The sequence below is a fragment of the Dermatophagoides pteronyssinus genome, unplaced genomic scaffold (genome assembly GCF_027571235.1).
Source record: "Dermatophagoides pteronyssinus isolate colony J.1.1.1.1 unplaced genomic scaffold, Derpt_VIB-CSIC_2022.12 sq0006, whole genome shotgun sequence".
Lineage (NCBI taxonomy): Eukaryota > Metazoa > Arthropoda > Arachnida > Sarcoptiformes > Pyroglyphidae > Dermatophagoides > Dermatophagoides pteronyssinus.
In genome coordinates this window covers 1,830,083-1,854,618 of record NW_027461530.1, presented here as the reverse complement: position 1 = coordinate 1,854,618, position 24,536 = coordinate 1,830,083, and the positions used below count along the sequence as shown (strand labels likewise).

Genomic DNA, 24,536 nt, shown 5'->3' with positions numbered 1-24,536 from the left:
AAACCATAGTTTCAATCATGATGATGACGATAATTGCCAATTTTTTTTACAAAATCACTAAACATCATCATTTGGTAACCATAGAATCTTAATTAAATCATTTTATTTTACAAAAAAAAAATTCTTCATTCATTATTCAGATATGCATGATTTTCTGGGTGGGAGGACAAAAAAATTGGGCAGAAAATATTCAACAGAACAAAAAAAAAAACAAAGAAAAAAAATTGCACAAAAAACAAAAGGAAAATTAAAAACGAAAGAATTCTAGAGGTAAAAATTGATAATGTTGATGATGAAAATCCATTGATGCAAATAAGGCTTCTGTTTTTTTTCGTTGTTGTTGATGATTTAAGCTTGCGATTCTTTTAGCCTATTGTTCAATATTTTCATCATACAATGATGATCGATCGATGGTTGCGTTGGTGATTGTCGATTATGATGATGATGATGATTATTAGTAGTAGAATTTACATTTTGTAATGATAATTGATTTGGTCTTTTCTGTATCATTATTGATGAATTATTTCGATGTGGTGGTATTGGTGGTGGAATTTCATCAATATCATCATTATTATTATCCAAATTTGATGATGGTGATGAAATTTTTAGCCGTTTATTTGGTTTAGCATCCAAAATTCTATGCAATGGTAATGGTGGTGGTATTGATGATGATGATGAATTTTGTTTAGGCACCATTTCGTTATCATTATTATGATGATTACGATTATTTCGATGATGATGATTACGATGATTATTATTATTGATACGTTTTTTCGGTATAGGTATATGTCGTGTTTTTGCCATCATCAATAATGGTTTTGATGATTGCATCACCTTTTTATGATTACTATCGTTCAACATGAACACTGTCGTTCCAGGAACGGAAAAATTATATTTTCGATTAATGGAATTCGAATCAATATTATTATTACAACCAACATTATTATCATCAGAATCATTTTGGTGATTGAAGAAAGTTTCATCACTTGGATTGATTATTAAATTCATTGTTGTTGTTGTTGTTGTTGCGTTATCATTGGACTCATCTAACAAATCAAAATGATTGATTTAGAAAAAAATATATCAAATATTGAATAACTTACTTTGATTATTTGAATTCAATAATGTTTGATTTGATAATTTATTCAAACGATGATGATGTAATAAAGGTGTTAAAAGTTTTTCATGTTTCAATGAATGTTTGATCATTTGTTCATCATTTTCAAGTTCTTCTTTCGATATCCATATCCAATCACGAACATCATCCATTTGATGATGATCATTATTATCATTGTTACGATAATTTAAACATCCAGATAGATATGATCGTTTTGAATTACCGGCCATTATTTTTAATTTTCCAAATGATTCGGGTGATTCCGCTGTTGTTGTTGTTTTTACATTTGTTCTCGTTGTTGTTGTTGTTGTAATATGATTTTGATGATTTTTATTTTGAAAACGAAACATAAACATTGAATAAAATACGATAATGATAAATGCAATACCAATAATGGTTAGAAAACTTATAATTCCAAATTTCATTGTCGATTCATTTTCATCTGCGGCTGCTGCTGTGGCAGTAGAAATAGGAATCGAATGTCGTTGATATCGAATATTATCATTATTATTATTATGATATTCTTTTGTCGAAGAAATTATTCGCTTCTTATAGAATGGATTTAAAAATTTATCAATAAATTCATTTGTTTTTCCCTGTAAAATTTAGAATAATTAATTAATCAATTGCAAAGAAAAAGATTTCGTTATTCAATTAATTACCGTTTGATTAATAATAATTGATGGTGAATGATGACGTATTCCGGCGGTATTTGATGTTCCATAACGTCGATAATGAATAGCATCATTTTGTAATGAAAACATTGAATTTGGTAGTTCAAAATTTACATCAACATTAACAAATGATGATGATAATGGTTTGGATTTTTTTCGTTGACATGAACGTATCGAATCAATGGTCATATGAATTAGTTCACCTTGTCCAGGCATCAATGCAATTATTCTTGGTATATCATAAATAAATGAACCAATTTCATCATAATTTTCCATAACATTATTACGAGTTACATTATCGACAACACCTTTAAATGTATTTATAGTCAAATGATAATCATTTGGTGAAATATCTGATAAATATAATGATGTATGATCGGAAAAATATAGACGAGCATCTAATAAAGCTTCCTGATATTGTTTCGTTAAGGAATTCAAAAGACTAGTTCGAACCATCCATAGATTTTGATTACCATGACCATCAACTGGTTCAATTTCCATTCGAATACCTGATATTAGACTGACTTTCATATTGGTAATATTTAAACGTTCCGTGTCAACTTCGATTCGTTTCGAACCAATAATATTACCGGTTATTGGTGAAATTATTTCCACATTAGCTATACCAGAACTAACACCTTCAATAATATTTCCACGTAAAATACGTATAATTTTCTTATCCGAAACACGAATCATATTTTTTACAATTTTCGTTATACGAATCAAATGTCGACGATTTACTAATGATGCTTCACGACCAGAATCATGATCATTACTCATATATCGTGTATAAACTTCAATTCGTGTTTGCTGAAATTTCAGTTGACAAATCTGTTTTATTGAATCCGTTGCAATGTTAAATGATTCGGGCCAATAATCATTATCATTATCATCATCATCATCATTTTGATCGGCCAACATTTCATCATCGATTGTATCGAAATAATTTCCATGTATCGATGATGATGATGATAATGATGATGAACCATGATTGAAAGGATTGAAATTCATTGAACCAATACGAATATTACGATGTACACGCCATCCTTTGATTTGACTTAGTTTATCATCACTTACACGAATTTCCAATGGTATTTGTGGCATCCAAACAACAAAATTTCCTTGTCCTAAAATAATACAAAAAAAAAAATTATTTTTATTTTCGGAATTTTTTCACAATCAACATTCATACCTATAAATGAACCATATCGTATTCGAATGGTTGCATTTTGACTGCCACGAATTTCACTACCATCCAGATAAACAGATGTACATGATGTTGAAACTTTAATAATCGATTCATCAATTGATTGACAGCTACATTGAAATGTAATATCACTAATATGACCAGCAGCTGAAACCTGATAGATACGCATCTTACGCGATATTTGTCTACCATTCAATACAGCAGTATTAAGTAATTCTTTTGAATTAGTAATGGCAATAATTTCTTCCATCACATCTTTTTGTATATCAATTAATGATGTTAATTTAATCGATTCTTTTTCAAAATTTTCATCCAATTCGGATTGTTGTCGTTGTCGTTGAGAATGTTCATTAGATGAATCGATAATAATATTATTATTTGGATTATTTCGATAGCCATCCATTTCAGTTTCATATAATAATTGCCATACAATTCTACCATTCATTTCAGCAATATTTACTTCATCGGTTACTTCAATCAGCCATGAATAAACTTCTTGTGAAATATTTTCCATTAATTCATCCAATAATGGCGATTGATTATCGAACGATGATGATGATGATGAATCACGTAAAAATGCTGTTACAGTAGCTGATGTTTGTCCTGTACCAAGTTCAATACTTAATTGCCATAATTTATTCGGATGTGATAATTGTGCACCCAATATTTTTAGACCAGGTTTTACTTGTACACGTAAACTGAATGCCGAAATAGGATATTCCGGATTATAAGTATACTTGACTGGAATGTAAATTTTACTATTTGGATAAACAGGCTCTTGTGGTATTAATACGGTGACAACATTATCATTAGTAACTTCTTCATAACTACCACGAAACGGAACTAAAAATACATCCGATAAATGAATCAAATTCATTGAATTTTCAGCACTAAATAAATCGGATATTGTTTCATCACTATTATCCGATGATGATGTTGATGCTAATAATGAAAGAAAATTCTGATCATTACATTGTTGATCACCGGGTATATGTGCAATTGTATAGAAAACTTTTGCCATTGATGATTTTTGTTGTTTAGCTGCATAAACGCCACCATTCGTTACATCTAATGGTGGCCAATATAATGCTGGAATAATAATTTCAGCAATACAGGCATTTAAACGATTTTGGTTTGGACTACATGTTCCAAATAAACGTTCACCATGATATTGAACTATTCAATGCAGAAAAAATGATTCAATGCAGAAAAATATTTTGAAATTTAAAATTTGGAAAATCGATTCGATTCAATTTTTGAATCAACTTACCAATAACAACAGCGCAAATTGATTTTTCAACACCACCACCACCACCATTATTCGTCATTGTTGATGATGATGATGATGATCGTCGTAATAAATGATTATTATTATTAGAACGAAGCTCAAATAAATGACTAGCATAGAATAAAACACGAAGAATTGGATGACTACGACGTACTTCACGTGTAACAAGATAAGCATTAATTTGTTCAGATATGTTATTGTTGTTGTTGTTATCAATTTTTTTATCACCATCATTATCATTGTTAAATGATAATTTTCTTTGACAATCAACGGATGTTTTTGCTGCCGTTTTTGTTGGTGTTGTTGATCTGGATGAATCATTTCGACAAATTGAAAATGGATTTATAGTTTTTTGTGTCATAAATGGTCCATATGTAGCATATAATGTTATTGAACTAGTTGAATCGGTTAATGCAAAATGTCTGGAGAGAAAAAAAGAAAAAAATTAAAATAAAATCAAAATGAAATCTGATAATCATAATAATTATGGTAAAAAGGATGCAAAAATGACTGATTGACAACAACAACAACTTCTTGGAAAGTTTCTCTATATGGTCATTTGATTAGCTATATTTTAATTCTGAAAATTGATATCATTGATTTCAACCAAAAACAAGCAAAAGAATATTGAATATTAAATAATTGAAAATTAGACGTTCAGAATATAAACTACTTAATCAATTTAATTAAAGAGACAAAAAAGGCAGCAGCAAAAGCGAAATTGATCCAGAGAAAATTTTTTTTCATAATAAATTGCAATGGAGAAAAGAAGCAAAAACATACATTTCCGTTTCAACGAAGAAAATGGAAAATTTTTGAAAAAATTTTGGGAAAAATTCTGAACAAGAATCCTTAATGGATGATGAAAAGAAATTTGCCGGAAGCAATAAAACAAAAATTCTTTGGAAACAAAATTGGAATTGAATGAATTCTCTTTTTTGAAAAAAAATAAAATTCATTTGTATGGTCTTTCTCTCATTCATTTTACAGACGAATAAATTATTTGAATGTCAAAAAAATATGTGAATATCATTTTTCTCAAACAAAAAATTTTTCTGTTGAATATTTCAACGAGAAAATATAAACTTTACCAGAAATTTTTTCCAATTTTTCAATTCCTATGATATAATGAGACTGGAAACTTTTTTTTCTCTTCGTTTCTTAAGCCAACGAATAAATAATCATCATCTCAAGATGAAATCGAAACGAAAAAATCTTTCTCTCTCCCGGAGAAAAAGACAAAAATTCTTCATCATCATTATTGAATGTCAGGATTATATCATCACCACCACTCAACCAAAACAATATCGATTCAACAACAGTGGAGTGCATCATTTTCAAATAGAAAATGAAAAAATGCTGATCAAGTTTTTTTTCTGTTTTTTGTTTAATTTAATAATTTTTAATTAATTTACACTGTCATCCAGTGCGTGTTTATTATTATTGAATTTTTCCCTAGATTTGAAAGTAACAACATTGTCAGAAAAACAATGATGAAGATACGCTTGTCCCACACTTTTGGTTGGTTAGTGTGTGTATCATATCACATTATTTATTTTCAAATGACATGTTTCTTTTCTTTTTATTCCGTTAATCCAATCAAGCAGTGTTGAGAAAGAAAAAATTTCAAAATGATGACATGGTTGGATGTTTTTTTTTGGTTGTGGATAGTAAAAACAATCTCTAAACATCTTTCTTTTTTTTTCTTTCTGTCATCTCATTCAATGGATAAGAAGCGATAGAAAAACGAAACAGGATGAAAAGAGAAAATGTCATACATATTCACTTTTGGATATGATAAATATTCGATTTTTTTTTTCATTTTTGTCAAACCAAAACACACACACACACACACAGGTTTGGTTGGGTTAGATTAAATATATTAGATATATTAGATATATGTGTGGATTGGGCACAGAAGAAGAAGAAGAAGAAAATATTCATAAAAAATGAAAAAAATGGGAAAATAATGCCACAAGGCAAAATCAATAACCCCACGTATAACTCTTTTATTTCTATCATTTTGATATATGGAAAGAAAAAATCCATGGGCAACATTGTCAAAGAAAATAATAATAGTTGTTTTCACTGCAATACATTTCTCATTTCCGCGTACTGAATTATGAATTTCTATATTTACACTACATAAAGACACATATTGCTCTCTTTCATGAATATCAAAAACATATTTTATATATTTTGTTTCGGTTAATAAATAAAAATTTATCACCACAACCTGCATAGTAGAAACCTGAATTTCTTTACTCTTTGTATACAGAAACACACAGACAGGTATGAAATTGAATTTCCAGGCTCCTTTATTATATTAATATTTAGTGTTGAATTTTCATTAACTTTTCATACTGCTGTTGTTGTTTCTTTTGCTTTTGCTATACCGAGTTAAACTAATAACAATCTTTCATATATTAATACTCTGTATTTATTCTGTTCCTTCTTCAAATGACAATTGATTGCGTGATTTTTTTTTGGAGAGCAACAATATAAAATACAAAACAGAGAAAATAATAACAACAGAATATTCTTTCATTTTTATTATTTACTGATGTTGTTGTTTTCGTTTCGTATAGTTTAAAACATTATTTTGTTAGGAAAATTATAATTTTCTTGGTTACTTGTAACCAGAAAAAAAAATTCCGTATGTCAACACTGGTAGTAAATGTGGAAAATGAAATTGAATAAATAAATAATGACAAACAAATAGAGAAACAACAAAGAAAACAAAACTGGTTGAAAAAAGGGTTCTGTGTACACCCACACACACACACATCAACGTAAACATCATATTTGTTCAATCATTGAATATTTTACCAAACCAAACAAAACAAAACAAAACGAAAAACGAAACGGAAAAAAAACAAACCCAGAAAGAATATGACATATTTGCCATTAATCACACACACACACACACACACGATATACATAGATATACAGTGAAGGAATTTTTTTCTGGTTGTTTGTTTCAGGGAAAATTACTATGTTTCATGACAAAACGAAAACAAATAGGATTTTCTCATATATAGGCAATATATCTAGTGATGGCAAAAACAAATTATTATTATTATTATAAATGACTAATCATAATGAATTTTTTGGTGTGCGATGATGGATTCTAACTTGGTTTTTGTGAATTGCTGAGGAATTTTTTCATAAAAACCAAAAACCAAACAGAAAAAATTTCATATATGGATTATGTATGTTAATATTGATACGGATGATGTTTGAAATCCAAAACAAACAAAAAAAATCAAGTGTCGAAAACAACTGCGTGTGTCATGAATAACTTATATTTTTATTTTTTTTTTTTTTTGGTGGAAAAAAAATGTCACACATTTGATGGCTGTTTTGTTTCCATTTCATGTCATTCCACTCATTCATTTAGTTTATATAATAAAAATCCAATGAAAAAAAAATAGGAATGTAAATCAAGATCAAAGACTATAGGGATGCTATTATTTTGTTTTGTTTTGCTCTTTGGTTTTTCCAAAGAAGAATTTTCAGAATTCCTGCCACATTGAGAAAGAAAAATCCAAGTAAATAAAAAAAAGAGACTTTTTATTGCTTGAATGCATCATTGTTTGGATATTTATTTGCTTACTATTGATTTTTTCTTTTGTCTTATAAGGGTTGTGTGTCTATGTGATGGGTGGATGGATGGATGGATGGATGTTTTTTCGTTTTTTCCACATTTAACTGAATGTTTCCATATAAACATAGATAAATGTTGTTTTTGAGGGTGAACATTTTTATTCTTGTTGTTCTCGTGGTAATGGAATCGATCTAATCGATCGAAACGATCGATTAGATCAGCTTTGATATTATGAAGTTTGCTCTCTTTCACTTACACTTTCATTGTCTGTTTCGAAAACATTAGAATATAATCAGCTTTGCCAATCTATTTACCATAAAAAAGCTACTATTTTCATTCTTTGAATGTTAACTTGATTCGTGATCTATACGTGATAGACCGTGCTATATTTTCTCTCTCTCTCTCTACATTTCAGAATAATTAAATGTCAACGACGAAGATCAAAGATCAATGAATTTTTGAATTTCGGCAAAGAAATTTTGAATCAAGAATGAAACGTCTAATAAATTATTAAATAGTTTCTTTTTTTACGACAATTCAATCGTCGTTTGTTCAGAAGCTTTTCTTTTTTATTTCTTTGTTTGAAAATCATCCGAAAAAAAAATCATTTATGAGAAACTTTCCAAGATTCAATTGTTCAATTGAGATTCGATTGCCGTTATTTTCGGAGAATATTTCAAATAAATAAAAGAAAGATAACCAAGAAATACAAATCAAAATTTGTTCATCGATAATATTTATGGTTTGAAAACTAAAAAATTAATGTTTTTTTTTCTTTTCTTATCTGAAATTAAAATAATCAAGAGACACATTATCAACAACAACAACAACAAGCTACCACCGTCATTATGATGATGATGATGATGTAACTTTTGGATGAAAAAAAACAATTAACACTAAACTAAACTATAGCAATAAGAATGTTTATCGTATAATCAGGAAAACAAAACAAAGATAAATGATGCTATAAACACACACACAAAGAGGGAAAATGATTCAGGAAATTTTCCCAGAAAACAACCAAACTAAACAAACAAACAACAACCATCTGCAGATAACAAAAACCACTATCATTCATGAAGAAATCGTTTCAAACCAAATGTACTAATGACGGTTCGGTTTGTTTCCATTATCATCATCATCATCTACACGTTTACTTTATTGTTGTTTTTTTTTCTGTTTCTGTTTCGGTAAACAAAAAACATATCATCATCAATGGATTCAATTAAAGAAACTCAGAATTTTCATTTATTCGATTTATAAGTTGTTAGATTATCATTATCGCTATTATTTTTCCTACCAAGTTATTATCAACTATAATTATTGTTCAATTTAGTTAATATCTACTAAAGTGTGGTCATTCAAGTGTTTTCGCGATTGATTTCATAGTTTGAACACAGAAAAAAAATTCAGAATCAGGAAAAAAAACCAAATGATAATAATGGTAAAATGATTTCCGTTTACATTTTTTTGTTTAGGATATTAATAACGAAGAAAACAACAACAACAAAAATTGATTTTAATAACCAAAAAAGCTACGATATCAAATATGGAGAAAAAAACCAAAATGTGTTGCCATGCTTTTTAAATTGCACGATAAAGATTCGATCGATTTCTTTACAATCGTTTGCTGTTAATGTCCAGGAAAGATTTTCATTTTCATTCATATTATCATTTTTCGCAAAGTTATGACTACCCATTAGGAATCATCATCATTATGGATCGACGTTTGTATAATAAAATAATGATGATGAAATGAAATGAAATGACACACGCACACAGACAAATGTTATGGCGTCGTCCAACCATCATAATAATAATAACCAGAAAAAAATATAACCAGTTATCCAAATGCAGCAAAAAAAATACCATTACCATATGGATCGATTGAAAAGTACCACCACCATCACCATCACCATCACCATTATTATTATAACAAATTTAGTGAACCATATGGGTACACACACACACATCACTTGATCACCAAGAATATTCTCCACAAGAAAAAAAATGATGATGACAATTGCTGATGATGACAATCCAAATTCAAACAGAAACAGAAACAAAAAACAAACCCAAATAAAACAATGGAAGGCATAGGAAACATTATTCCATCTCTATTTGAATTGGATACTCTCACTCTGTCGACAGGGACAAAAAGAAAAAGCTAAGTAACAATCATTTTTTTTTGTTACCAAAAAAAAACTAGATTATTAGATCCTATTATGGACGACGAAGGGAAAAAAAGGTTAGAATATTATAATTGAATATGGATGTTAAGCAAAACGAAAATGAAAATGGATTTTGTCTTTCCCATTTGTATGTTTGTGACCTTCTCACTCTCATTCAAAACAGAATAACTGACGACGACGACAAAAGATAAATTCAATTACAACATGCTTTGTTGAGCAAAGAGAGTGAGAGTGATAATGGAAATGAAATTTTTGGATTGACAAAAAATAAAAAATGAAAAATTCTTTAAAAAAAAGTGTGTATTATGTGTTTGAAATAGGAGGAACTAAATTTTTTTTTGGAACAAGGAACATCGTGTTAAGATTGTAGTCATCATCAACTACTACAATCCACTATTATTATTATCATCAGGATTTTTTTCTTTTTGAAGAAAAAAAGAAGCCATTTAAAAAATAAATATTATTACGAATGAAACAAAATCAAATCATCCTTTTTTTTCATCATTGTTTTTATTGCCATCATGTGTGTGGGCGGTTGGCCAGTTGGTTGTCTATAGAAGGATGGGTAGAACAAGATGAATGATGATGGATGAAACCAATTGAAAACGACAACAACAACCAACAAATGAAACAAACAAACAAACATTGAGAGAAAAAGTCAAATGATGGAATGACCGATGACCATTATTTGTCGAACGGTTTTTGTTTTCTGTTTTGTTTTCAGTTGTTCCCGTTATTGAAGACAATAAACAAATTAGATTTTCCATCCATTTAGAGCAAAGCAAGCCTGGTAAATGGGAAAAACGAAAAAAATTTTCACTTTTTTTTCTTCATTTATTTCATTTTAAATTTTACTTCTTCAATTTAAGGAAGGCTTTCTCTATTCTCTCTTCTTGCACTCCGGAATTGTCAATTTTCATTTTAAAATGGGAGCAAAAGCGAAAGCAAAAGAGAAAGAATCTTTTCGTTTAAGAAAAAGAAATAAATTTTGAAGAAAAAAAAAGAAAACATAAAATAAAATTCAATGAAAGAGAATGACAAATTCCGAATAGATTTATTTATTTTGCTTAAACTTATTAGAGTTTTTCGTAAGAACAAAAAAAAAACGGATTTTTTCTTTTTTCTGGAAACGATTTTTCAGTGATCATCATCATTATCATGCAAAGTATCAAGTCACAAAAAACAAAAAAAGCTAAGAAAATGATTTTCTATAGAAGCGAACAAAACGAGAAAAAGCGAAAACAATTTGTTTTTGAATTTTAAAGAATGTTTGCTTCAGAGAAAATAAAAATGGAAAGCTTATTATCGCCATCAACAAATACCATTTAGGCATTTTTCTTTCCTGTGGAAATGTAAAAAAGACAAAAAACTTTCATAGAAATGATCTGCATTTGTTTACAGTTTTTGTTTATTTTGAAACAAAAAACATCTCATACCAGCATTTTATAATCGAGAAAATGTTCATCAAATTTCAAAATTAATTTCGAAAAAAAATGGATTGTTTTCGGGTTATCATCTTCATCATCGATGTTTATTCAATCAAATTTTAACAATTGAATCACACATATGGCTAATTTTATGGCAGTTCTATTTGTTTTGAGCAATTTTTTTATGGAGATTCTTTGACGCAAGAAGAAAGTTTCCGGGAAATAAATGAAAAATTTCTTCCATGGAAATATTTTTTCAATAACATCATTTTAGACAATAAAAATAAATTTTCAATATGAAAAAAAACTAATAATAATAAACATTTGGCAAAAAGTAAATAAATAAAAATCTTCATTCATCCATTTACAGAATCGATATTGATATTAATATTGTTGTTTTATGATCGATTTGATTCGATTCATTGGAAAAATTTTCTGTTTACGATTTATTTACTTAGCTATCACAGTAATAATGATGAAAAGAAAATTGTTTCAAATTTTCTTTTTCAATCATCATTATTTCTTGGCTATGAAAGTCAATTTGCCCGGCTGGATCAATGCCAATGAAAAACATTGGAAAACATTGAAAAAAGAAAGAAAAACGTTTGATTCAAATGATTTTCAAGTAAAGTTTCTTTTTTTTCCATAGCTGATTCAGCATATTCAATTTTTCGTTTTTGGCAACAAATATTTTCCAAAAAAAAATTGAATGTTGAAAAACATAAACATCATTGATAATCATCACATTAACATCCGAAATTTTTCGTTTGTTTTTGTTGTTGTTTTGGTTCTTGTTTGACAGACAACCGATGTTTTCATTCATTCAATTTTCAATTGTTTTTTTTTGTTTCTCAAATGGAAGTTTGGCAATAACAACAACAACAACAACGGGAAAAAAATCCAGAATTACATAACCAATTTTTTTTTTCTTTTTCTCTGCTAATAAATAATTCATGAGCATCCCGGAATGCAATGGAATGAATGAATGAAAACATCCCGAATATGAACAAGAATTATTTGAGGAAAGCACAGAAAAAAATTGTTCATTTTATCATCATCATCATCATCATTATCGAAGACTTTATTGGAAAATTTTTTCTTGTTGTCCTCAAATCACACAATCCAAAAATTGAATTATAATTTTCTCATACCACACACACAGAATGTGGTGTACCAGGTGTAAGAATTTTTGTTGATTTTCATCGACGATTTGATGAGAGAAAGGTGAAAAGATAAAATTAAAATCAAAATGAAATTGGTTTTTTTTTTATTTCTTCTTTGGGTAGAAAAATTTAATTTAACAAGGAAAACTTTTCGGAAAAAAAATTTCTTGAAAGAAAAATTTTTATTGGAAAATTTCTTTGAAAAATTTTATTTCAATCAAAAAGGATTAATTCTGGTTGGAAGCAGAAAAAAATGATAATACCACCACCACTACCGAAAGAAAGAAAGAAAATCTTTAAATTTATTATCTTCGAAACCAAAACCAAAAAAAAAGAAACCATGTTTCAAATAGGCTACCACCAGAATAAATCTATTTTCAGTAATGGGTAATCTTAATTCGATCGTCGGATTCTTTTCTTTCGTTCGTTAAGAAAAACCAATAAATTTTCAAAAGTATACAAAAGAAAACCACACACACACACACACACAAATTCATTCATGCAGAATTTTTTTTTTTGAAATTCAAATTCAATTTGAATAAACCACCACCACAATGATGATGATGATGATGATAATGATGACAAACACCAACTCAACTCAACCAACCAAACACACATCATATATGAGATTCTTATGAAACTCTATGTCATTTGATGAAAAAAACGATAATAACAACAACAACAACAACAAAAACGTATTGAAAATTCCAAAATTCCTGTACAAAAGTTAAGTGTGTGTGTCTGTGAATAGTGAAAAGAATATTTACCCTGACAACAACAACAACAACAACAATAAAAATTCCAAAAAAAAAATAAATATATTTTACTTTGATCGATCCAGTTTGAAACTCAGGAAGAAAAAAAAAAAAGCCAAGGATAGTTTTTTCTTTTTCTTTTTTTTTCAATATAAATTCTGTCGGGATGCTATTTCAACAACAACGGCAACAACAACAACAATTTATCCTTTTCAAAGCATCCGTTTTTCTTTATTTTTCTTCATTCTTTCACTCGTTTTCACTCGTTGATTGCTGAAGCGTTTCTCGTTTAGTTTTTCAATGAAGAGAGCTATTGGGAAACACATTCCATTGTGGATGCTATTTCTATTTGTGCGTGTGTGTGTGAATCATAATCCTTTTATGTTTTGGTATTCGTTTTCGGTTCGTTTGTTTGGTTGCTTTTTCCTTTCTTTCTGAGCTCTAAATTAAGTTGAGAATCTTTACTCAATCTCCTGAAACGATGAACAATAACAGAGAAAAGGTTACCATTTTATAACCAAAGTTTTGCAGGAGTTCCATTTTGAATGGTATAAATTGAATGAGATGCATTGAATTTCTTGTATTCAGATTAGGAAAAATATTTTACGAAAATATCGAAAAAAATAGAGATTCAAGAGACACAATGAATTAAATTGTGAATGAAAAAAATGAACTTGGTTTTTCTGTGACCATTATCAATGACCAAAAACAGAATCCGAATTCTTATATATGAAAAAAACAATTTTCCAACCGAAAGATTTTGTTTGGATCAAATTTCTTTTCAATTAAAAGAAAATGATAATAATATTTAGAAACAAACACACAAAGAGAGAGAGAGAGAGAGAGAGAGAGAGAGAGAGAGAGAGAGAGAGAGAAAACATGAATGTTGGTTGTTCACAAAAAAATATATTAATCATAAAATATGAAACGAGATATAATCGGTTTTTTTCTTTGTTTTTGAATCGAGTAATCGAATATACAGATCCGGATAATTTCATTGATAATAACCGAATGAAAATGATGATAATCAAATGAAAATTGTCAAATAATAAGAAGAACATTCTATTCATTCGATTTTCGATTAATTTCTTTTTTGTATTATCATCATTGAAAATGAAAATCATTTCCGAAATCATTATCTCTATATATAAAACCGAAACAAACAGGCAGAAATTCACACAAATATCTATGGTGAATTTTATCGGTTGTAATTATTTTTCGAAACAGCAGCATCAGTAAATACATTATCATCATGATTATAGTGTCAGAATCTTTATCGGTTGTTTGTTTGTTTGTATGTTGAATGATCGAAAATCGATCAGCCAAAATAAAAAAAATATCTAAAATAACGACCAAAACATACAAGCAAGCACGAGAAAAGAAAAAACAAAGCAAAATTATTTATAATTAGCTTAATTATTCTGTTTTGGGTTCTGTTGTTGAATTGTTAATATGATGATGATGTGTTGATGATCAATGACGATGACGACGTCGTTATTATAATTACACAACAACAATATCGACTTGAATTTAACAACAAACTTAACAGCTAAACAAAACAACATTGTGAAATATTTCCGGGAAAAAGAAGAAAGAGAAAGAAGGAAAATTTTCCCTTCATGAATATAATTATTTTTTTTATGAACAAAAATAATGAGAATAACACGAACATACAGGAAAAAACTTGAATCGAGAATGAGAATGAGAAAAATTCATTTTCCACCATCATCATCATTGTCTATGATGTTGATGTGAAAAAAATTGATTGAAAAGTTTTGTACCGGAAAACATCCACACACACTCAATGCTTAGTGGTGATGGTGATGGTGTTAAAGTAATTAACACACTATACCGGGCCATTTAATGTAAATATATTATTATCGTATGGTATATATGCTCCGTTTTGGGTTTTCTTCAAACGAAATTATGAAAATTAATGAAGAAAATTATTTATGTAGAACGTAATTCATTTAGATTTAGATTTGCTTCGGATGTGTGAAAATTTATCAAGTTTGAATAACGACAAATATAAAAACATAGTAACCATTTACCATTTGAAGAAACAAAAAAACCATATTAACCAGAATCAGAACCGAAAAAACAAACATATGTGTCTAATGACATTAGATGCGAAATAGAATGGAAATGGAAAGAAAACAAAAAAACAAAATAAATCTTTACCCAAACAAAAAAACATCTATTTTTTCAATGTTTTCTTTTTTTGTTCAGAAACTAGAACGAATCCAGAATAAACAACAACAAAAAAAATCTATGTCAAATGTGTTAATGTATGAAGAAAGCGCTGAGAATTCTGTAGAAAAACAGCAGTCGAGAATTCAAGATGAATGAATGAATGATATACATTATATGAGAATATCATATGATCAGAAGGAAAGAAAGAATTGAAATGTGACCAATATATTTCGATAAAGAAATTTGTTACAACTAATAATTGATGGTGACAATATGGTGGCTAATGGACAAAAGGGGAAAAACAAAATTCTGGACTGACTTGAATGAAATGAATGACAATCTTGAACCATCAAACAAACAAACAAAATGATGAAAGCAGTGAAATTCTCTAGAAGATATTTATCCCTTAGAACTAAAAAATAATAAATGTTTTTTTTCTGTTGTTTTTTGTTTTGTTTCATTTGTGATTTACAAAGAATATAAATAAATAAATGTAGAGAGAGAAAACGGAAAAAATCCCGTAAATTTTCATCCAAAAACAAAAAAAAAAACATTATTCAAACTCAAGTAAGAAAAAACAAAGACAAATTCCGAATCCAAGACATATTGTCGACTGGAATGAATGAATGAATGAATAAATTGCTTGAAAATAGCCAGAATATTTCTTTTCATTTTCTTTTTCATTTTCATTTTCAATTCCGATTCGATTTTAACAAGAATTTCTTTGCTTTGCTTTTTTCTTTCTTTTGAATTATTATTATGAATAAATCTATTCATTCATCCATAATAATATTCATTCAACTAATTCAAAGTTTCCAAAATGTTATAATATGTCACAATGGAACGAATGAACAAAAAAAAAACAAAGAATTTCCCTTCTGCAATGAAAGAAGAAGGAGGAATATTTTTCTATTGTTTTTTCTTGCCATTGCAATTATTATTCTCGAAAATTCTATATATTTTTATCGTCATCATCATCATCATTGTCACTAATGAAGCAAATAAAACAAAAAAACTCTAACTAGAAATTAGATGATGATGAAGCAAAGAAGAATGGAAAACAAAAAGTTAAGGAAACTAAATAATTCTTATTGAATCGAATCTTGAATCAAACGAAAAAAAAGAAAAACGAGAAAATATATTGCCCTTAAGGATTGATCATTAAAAGAAAAAATGAAACGAAAATCAAGAATTTTTGATCAGATTTTCTTTTTTCCAGAATAGTTTCCAGGATTCTTATTTTTTACGACCAAAATTCTTTATGGCACAGTTGTCCAATTGTCCAATGCAATGTCGTATGTGCATTGAAAACTAATTAAATCATACATTCAATCAATGAAATTAAGTAATAATACTTACCGAATATCAACGATTTTGTCCTGTTCATCCTTATTAATAATTGATGATGATTTTGATTCATTTAATCTGTTCAATTTATTAAAGATTGGTCGTTGATTTGAATTTTCCTGTTGATGAACAAAATTTGTTTCATCTAAAAATAATAAATTTGCTTCGGGTAATAAATTAATTAGATTAATATCAAGATAGGGATTTTGTTGATGATGATGATCATTGTTGTTGTTATGAATAATTTCATTATGATGATTGATTTTTGTCAACATTGATGGCAAAAGTGTTGTTGTTGTTGTTGTTGTCGTATTTATCGCCAACATTTGAGAATAATCAAATCGAAATAATCGTTGTTGTTGTTGACCAGTTTTGGTTATTGTTGGTTTGGCCGATGTTAATGATGACAACAACAACAACAACAAAATTATCACCATCCTCATTATTAATGACGACGATGATGATAAAAAACAATGTCTATGATGATAATATTTAATGTTTTTTATTGATTCCATAGTTTCATTATATTTGGTGGTTCCTTTAGCTGCTTTGCTTTATGAATATTCACAGTATGTTTAATAATAAGGTTAACCTAAATTCATCAAACCGGATCAAATCGATCGATTCCATTATCATCAATCTGGTAACATTCTGTGTATGTTGTAAATTTTTTTTGGAAACAAGAAACAAAAAAGAAAAAAAAACATTAAAAAATTATTAATGAAAAAGTATTTCCATCATCATCATCATCAACATCATTATAAAACTAAGGGAATAAACAGCATAAGGGCATTGAATATTTTTTACCAAAACTAAAAAAAATGTAAAAAATGTAAATGGAAACCCGACATTTGTTTTGGGCAAACAAAAGATAATGGAAAACTTTTTCCAGTAAAAAAAAAACTTTACTTGTTATACCAGAAAATAGTTAATATGAAATTGATAAATTGAAAATATTTTCAAAACGAGAAAAAAACGAAAAACTTTTCATTAAAATTATAATAATGATGGTCATACTTGTTTATTCTTTATAATCATTATAATTATAATTATAATGATGATTCTCATCATCATCATCATCATTAGATCAATTTATTTATTTATTTATTTAAAGGGAAATTCTTTGGAAAGAAGAATTTGTCAACCAACTTACTAACTGACTACCAAGAATCATTATTTTTTTCACAATAGTTTGTTGTGTGTGTTTGTGTTTTAATCATTGATTAATGGATTCTTTGAAAATTCTTAAACATTGAACCATCATTATCATTAATATTCACTTGTGTAGGTTTGGTTGTTATCACCAGGATCAGGACCACCGATATTCGGAAATTCTTTACCCGAAAAATAAATAACACAGACCTAAACAAATGGTTATAAATTCTTATTCTGTATATTTGTTTGTTTGTTTGTTCTATCTATGTTGAAATAGGTTTGGTCAATAGAATTGGTGTTGATAATCAAGATGAATGCAGAAATCCTTAAAATAAATTGACTTTTTTTGTCGTTGTTGTTGTTGTGAATGCGCTGGGGTGATGATTGCAGTAATGGAGGTAATAATTGATGAACAGATTAAATTATTAATTTATAAAAACAATAAGAAAATAATAGTTGAATTAATAATTGAAAACAGTAGCAGCAGTATTTTTTCTGAATCAAACAACAACAACTTTAAGGTTGAACGATACGAAAAAACGAGAAAATGATTTTACTTTATATTTTGTTTTCATCAACTAAAAACAATTGAGTGGAATTGCTGTTTCACCATACAGATAGATCAATTACCATTATTAAGAGAGAATATATTCTTATACAGTTGTTGTTGTTGTTGTCGAAATTCATTTTATAAAATAAAGTGTGATTCATTTCATTGAGTGTAAGTGTTTGTGTTGAGAATGTGTTTCACACAAACACAAAACAGAGACAGAGAACACTTAATTTTCATCAATTAATCTTTCTGTCCAATTACAGCTTGAATGAATGAATGAATGAAAAATATTAAATCCAACCAACCAAGTTGGTTAAACATTTGTGACTTGTTATATAATGGAATTTAGCCAAAAGAAAAAGATCATTGGCCATTTGGCTGAATGAATTGTTGTTATTGTAGAAAAATCTAATAACAAATAAGAGAATATTTTTCCCGGAAACAAAAACGAATTTCAATGTGTGTGTTTTTCGAAAGAATATTCTTCACGGGATTCACACATACACACACAAACACATTCATATAATCGATTGTAAATGATAATGTAATTGAATTAAACATTTGCTGAATACATTGATGATTCCAACAGACCTAAATTCGAAGGAAAAAAGAAAAACCAAAATTTCAACAGTAACAGCATACATTAACCAAACATCAATAATTATTTTTTTTAAAGAAAATTTTCTTAAAATGTAAAAAGTTTCCAAGAAAAAAAGCTTCTAAAAAAGTTTCTTTGCAAAAAAAAATTTTGTTTTCATTCAAATTTTGAATTGATTGAATTGAATTGAAAAATATTAGAAAAACACATCACACACACACACAAATTGAAATCAAATATGACGTGATGCGGACAGAGAACCCGAAAAAAATGATCCAATCATCAATTTAATTCGCAGAAAAAAATGCCAGAAAATATTTCAACAAACAAACAGCAACAACAACAACAAAAAAACAATCAGAATAATTGAATGCAGACATAACAGCAACAGCAGCAATGAAAAATGGAAAAAAAAGGACAAATCCCAAATGATGATGATGCCTATGGACATAAAAATGATTGAATGATGATTTGGATGATGACAGACATTGCTTGGTTTATGGGAAACAAATTTTTTTTTTTCAATTTTCAACAGCAAAATTTTGTTGAAAATTGAAATTGAATTCTACAGACACACTACCTCAACAAAGTACCATCATCATTAAAGAAAAAATCATTTCGTTTATGATTCTACGAAAGAAGAAACAAAAAAAAATACATCTTTAGATCATAACTGGTAAACAGAATTCTAATACACACACACAGAACGCGAAATTGATAATGGTATTATGATGATGATGAATGCAAAACAAACATAAACACACATAGGAATTCACTTGTCATCATCATTATTGTCATAAAAAAAAGAAAGAAAAGAAAAGAAAGATTCATTTCCCAAATGTTTTGACAGAATATATTCTCTCATTTTTTTCTTCTAAAGATAGACATAAACAACACATACATATTTTGTTAATGATATCTTCTTATAAAATGACTATATTTTTTAATGATGATGACAAAGATTCAACAAACCAGGTACCAGATGACAAAATTGAGAGCACCAACACACAGAGAACACCAGGAACACAAACCAGAAATTTGTTTTTTTTTCTTCTCTCGCGGTTATTGAATTTAGATTCGGAATCGAAATTTACAGAATGTATTTCGTTTTTTTTGATACTTGGAAAAAAACGATAATAATAAAGGTAAATGTTACTTTTCTTCTCAATATATTGAGTAAAAATGTTCTTTTGGATCGGTGTTTTTTTTGTTGGTATTTTTGGTTATGTTTGTTTGGCACAAAGTGACATTATTTTAAAAGTCATTATTATCAACATACTATTTTATCTACCACCACCACCACCACCACCACCACCGCTATTATTAAAACTACCGATGGACCAACAAAAAAGAAGAAGAAGAAGGCCATTGTCAAATATACCTGTGCTAGTGTAAGTCGGTCGGTCGGTTAGTATTATTTTCAACGGTTTTACTTTGTTTGATTGTTCTGTTTTCGTTCAGTTTTTTTGATGACTAACAACAATGTGACAAAATTTACCTTGTTTTATTTTCTGAACTGTTATTAAAACGGGGTGAAAAAAAACGGTTATTCGGTCACTCTATATATGAAAATAATAATGTTTGAAGGATGATTGATGAAAAAATAATGACAAAGATGATAAGGATTTCGATCAACGGTCGTTGTCTTTGTATTTTTTTCCCATTGATTTTCTTTCAAAATCAATTGGTTATTTTTTTTGGATTTAGGAAACAGAAATTAAATCAAGTAAAACAGAAATATTCTTTTGATATAAAAAAGATTGTAATATTTCTCAGTGAAATAAAAAACGAAAATAAAAAAAAGATACTTACTGGATTTTTTCCTTTTTTTGTGTTATAAAGGAAATTTGGTAGGATATATTGTTGCACACACAAATAAATAACCCAAAAAAAATCTTATATGTTTTGATTTGATTTTGGTTTTTGTTTGTTTGTTTATTTTGTGTTTATGTCATACACACACACAACATACGAAATACACAGAGATTTTTTTTCACATAATGAATTGTGAATGAGAATGCTGATGATGATGTGTTTTTCTGGTTGATTTCGACAACGACGACCAGAAACACCACCCGACACACTTGTCGATGAATGAATGAATGTAAAACACACACGGGAAAATAACCAGAAAAAAAATTTGATAATTTTGGTAGGGAAAAACCAAAAAAGCGGCTTTTTTTTCTTCTTCTTCTTCGGGTCAAACTATTACAACATAGTGATGATCATAACAAACAACAACAACAACTGCCAAATACAATTCAACCAACCAACCAACTAGTCGATAGAATATCGAATGAATCATTGAAATAGCAGACCATTAGGATTCATTCACTGCCGCATAAAGCACCGCCGCCGCCATCCATTTGCCAATAAAGACCAGATCAGATAAAGTTAACAGAAAATTCTGTACAACAACAATTTCATAGAGATTCCATATAGCCTGGTCTGTTTTTTTCGTTTTTTTTTTTTTTTGGTAATTTCTCTCTCCCGTTTTAGTGTGGTGGAAACATTTTCAACGTTTTTTGATACAATTTTACATACAGTTCTTGTTTGTTTGGTGCGATATACAGAATGTGTATAGAATGAATCAACGGAATCGGCGCAGTTTGATCGGATAGAATTCTGAGAGAATATTCCAATATATTTTGCACACATAACAAACACACACAGACACATGCACAGCTTGGTTTGAATTTGTTAGTTGGTTTGGTTTGGTTTCGTCGAATAATTTTGCTAGTATAGTTGAGTTATTACCATCAACATTCGTTAGAATAATAAGGGAGAGAAAAAAAAACAGTGAAAATCATTTTGAGAATCATAATGAAATTTTAGCAGGACAAATCAGAAGAATCTTTGAATGATAATAAAATGAAATACCGGAGAGCAAAAAAATTTATCATCCGGTTTTTTGATTTTCTAAAGAAACACTGATGAAACCAGAACTGTATTTAAAATGTCCAACAAAACAAAATCAAAGCAGAAAACTGACTGAATGTCGTCAATATTGAAAAGAAATTTTTGTAAAGAATAATTCTCATTGAGGAACATCTGCTTTTTGACTGTGTGACTGTGGATATTATGTGCTTTATATACCGAACAAAACGGCTGCTGCCTGCTAGTCAGATGTTTTTTTGTTTGATCCAAAAAAAAAGTTGAGAGAAACAGAACAACAACAACAACAAACCCTCCAATTTTAGCAACCATTAACCATTGGCGAATGATAATCAGGGCAATGATAATGATAATAATTTACATTTCAACCATCACATATTTTTGATTCGCAAAATGAAGAAAAAAGAACGTTATTAGCGTTAACAGCCAAAACACAAACAGAAACAAACAAACACCCAAAAGTGATTATAAACATTTGAAAGAAAAAAAACTTTTAAAAACTCTGAAATAACTAAATGAAAAATCAAAAAAAAAGATGTGCGAAAAAAAAATTACCATTTAATAGTTATCATTATCGTCGTCGTCGTCTTCGTCGACAAAAAAAGACTAAAAGTGTCTACCGAACAATCCAATCCACAAACACAGCGAGGAGAAAAAAGGTCTGAAATGTTAAAAGATGTAGGGCCGGCCGGTTTTTCTTTTTGAAAATTTATTCAAGTTTTTCTTCGGTTTAAGCATCTTCGATTCAACACATAGATGAAAGGCTAAACAACAACAACAACATAAATCTTGTTTGGTTGGTTGGTTGGTTGGATTCTTTTTTATTTCCAAATCCAGATTATAAAAAAAATTAATCTCTGATCAGAGAAAAGTTTCTCGCCTTTTAATTTATTTTGTTTTGGGCCGGCAAAAATGAAAAGTTTTTTTTCAGTTCGATACAAATTATTATCATTATCCATATGGTGGTCTTCGTTTCTTTTTGTTGGTGGGATTATGGTCATCATTATGATTATCATAATGATGATGAAGATGACCATAATCATAAGGATTTTTTCGAAGTTTTAAAAAAAGCAAATGTCCGGCGAGAATAATCATTATTGATCAGGATGTTTTTTGTTGTGTGGCCATCATCAAATCAACCAAAGCTTGAGGAATGGACAGCGGTCAAAATGAAAAAAGATTTTTGATTTTTAAAAATTTTTTTCGAAAATTTCAATTATTGAACAGGTGTGATAAACGAAACAAGAAACGAAAAACATTAACATTGAAAATGTGTTTGCATAATTTTCTTTTTCTTTCTCTATCTGTTTTTGGACGACTTCTTTACATAACATAGACACAGACACAGACCATTTCCAGAAAAGAAAAGTCAAGTGTTTTTGTGTGTGGATGTATGTCAATATTTGAATAAAAATTTCAATTTTTTTCTTCAAAAAAAACGAAAGAATAATGATTATTTAGCTAAGCGAAACTTTGGAAAAAAAAATTTCAAGGACAATGACCAATCATGAAAGATCAAATTGTGTTGGTGTGTTTGTGTGTGTGAACGACTACGAAAAGAATCAACGGACTAAATTGAATAATTTTTTCTCCAAAATGTAAAGAATTGAATTGTCAATATTTAAAGTGTTTGTTGTGTGCGTGAATGATTTCCCTGACTGATCTAAATAAAATTTTTTTGGCCGTCGACGATTGACGAATGTCGGCAACATTCAAATAGGATTGATGTATGTAATGAATGTTTATCTTTTTTGAAAAGAAGAAGAAGAAGAAGAAAATGTCAAGACAAACTGTTATATAATGTTTTTTTCTCCCTCTTCTTCTTCTTCTTATCATCTGTCATATAAGATGATATTATCATCATCATCGTGAATCTGTAAATGTGTGTTGGTGTGTGTCTGGTGTGTCAAGAAGTGAAAAACATTTCAACGATTGATACTGGATGATGATTAAAACGAAAAAAAGCTGTCAAATTCAGTTTTCGTTTCAATTGAAGAAAAAAAAAGTTCAAGTCCTCTAAATAGTGTTAATATAGCCAAGTTAGTTGTGACATTTTTGTTGTTGTTGTTGTTGTCTTTTTGGGTTTGACAACCGAAAATAACGAACAACCGAAAACAAACAAAAATGACCATATGGATTGAATTCAATTTGCTGCAACCATGGTTAATGGATTTTATTTCAAACAAAAAGAAAGAGTGAAATAAAATCAGCCAATCGTGCCAAATAATATGGGGGTGTATTGGCCAATTGAATTCAATTATTTAATTAAAAAAAAAACAAAAACAAAAAAAATTTCCAATTGAAGCAAGACAAATAGAAAAGAGAATGGAAAAAACTTTTTCAACAATTCTTGTTGTTGTTGTTT

At 28.6% G+C, this 24,536-nt stretch overlaps 1 protein-coding gene across 2 annotated transcripts; it reads right to left on the bottom strand.

The window, feature by feature from the left end:
• Positions 1 to 70: 70 nt before the first annotated feature.
• dtn (transmembrane protein 132C dtn) lies at positions 71 to 22,951 on the bottom strand. Of its 2 annotated transcripts, none has more exons than XM_075820359.1 (7): positions 22,727 to 22,951; positions 16,983 to 17,621; positions 4,269 to 4,708; positions 2,984 to 4,174; positions 1,780 to 2,918; positions 1,104 to 1,713; positions 71 to 1,046 (listed from the first exon to the last, which is right to left on the bottom strand). In XM_075820359.1, exons 2-7 carry the CDS (start codon positions 17,483 to 17,485, stop codon positions 349 to 351), a joined length of 4,581 nt encoding a protein of 1,526 aa, XP_075676474.1. In that variant the 5' UTR covers positions 17,486 to 17,621; positions 22,727 to 22,951; the 3' UTR covers positions 71 to 348. The 2 variants fall into 2 exon arrangements, with proteins under 2 accessions (XP_075676474.1, XP_027206161.2); XM_027350360.2 differs by lacking the exon at positions 22,727 to 22,951 and adding an exon at positions 21,089 to 22,094.
• Between the last annotated feature and the right edge of the window lie 1,585 nt (positions 22,952 to 24,536).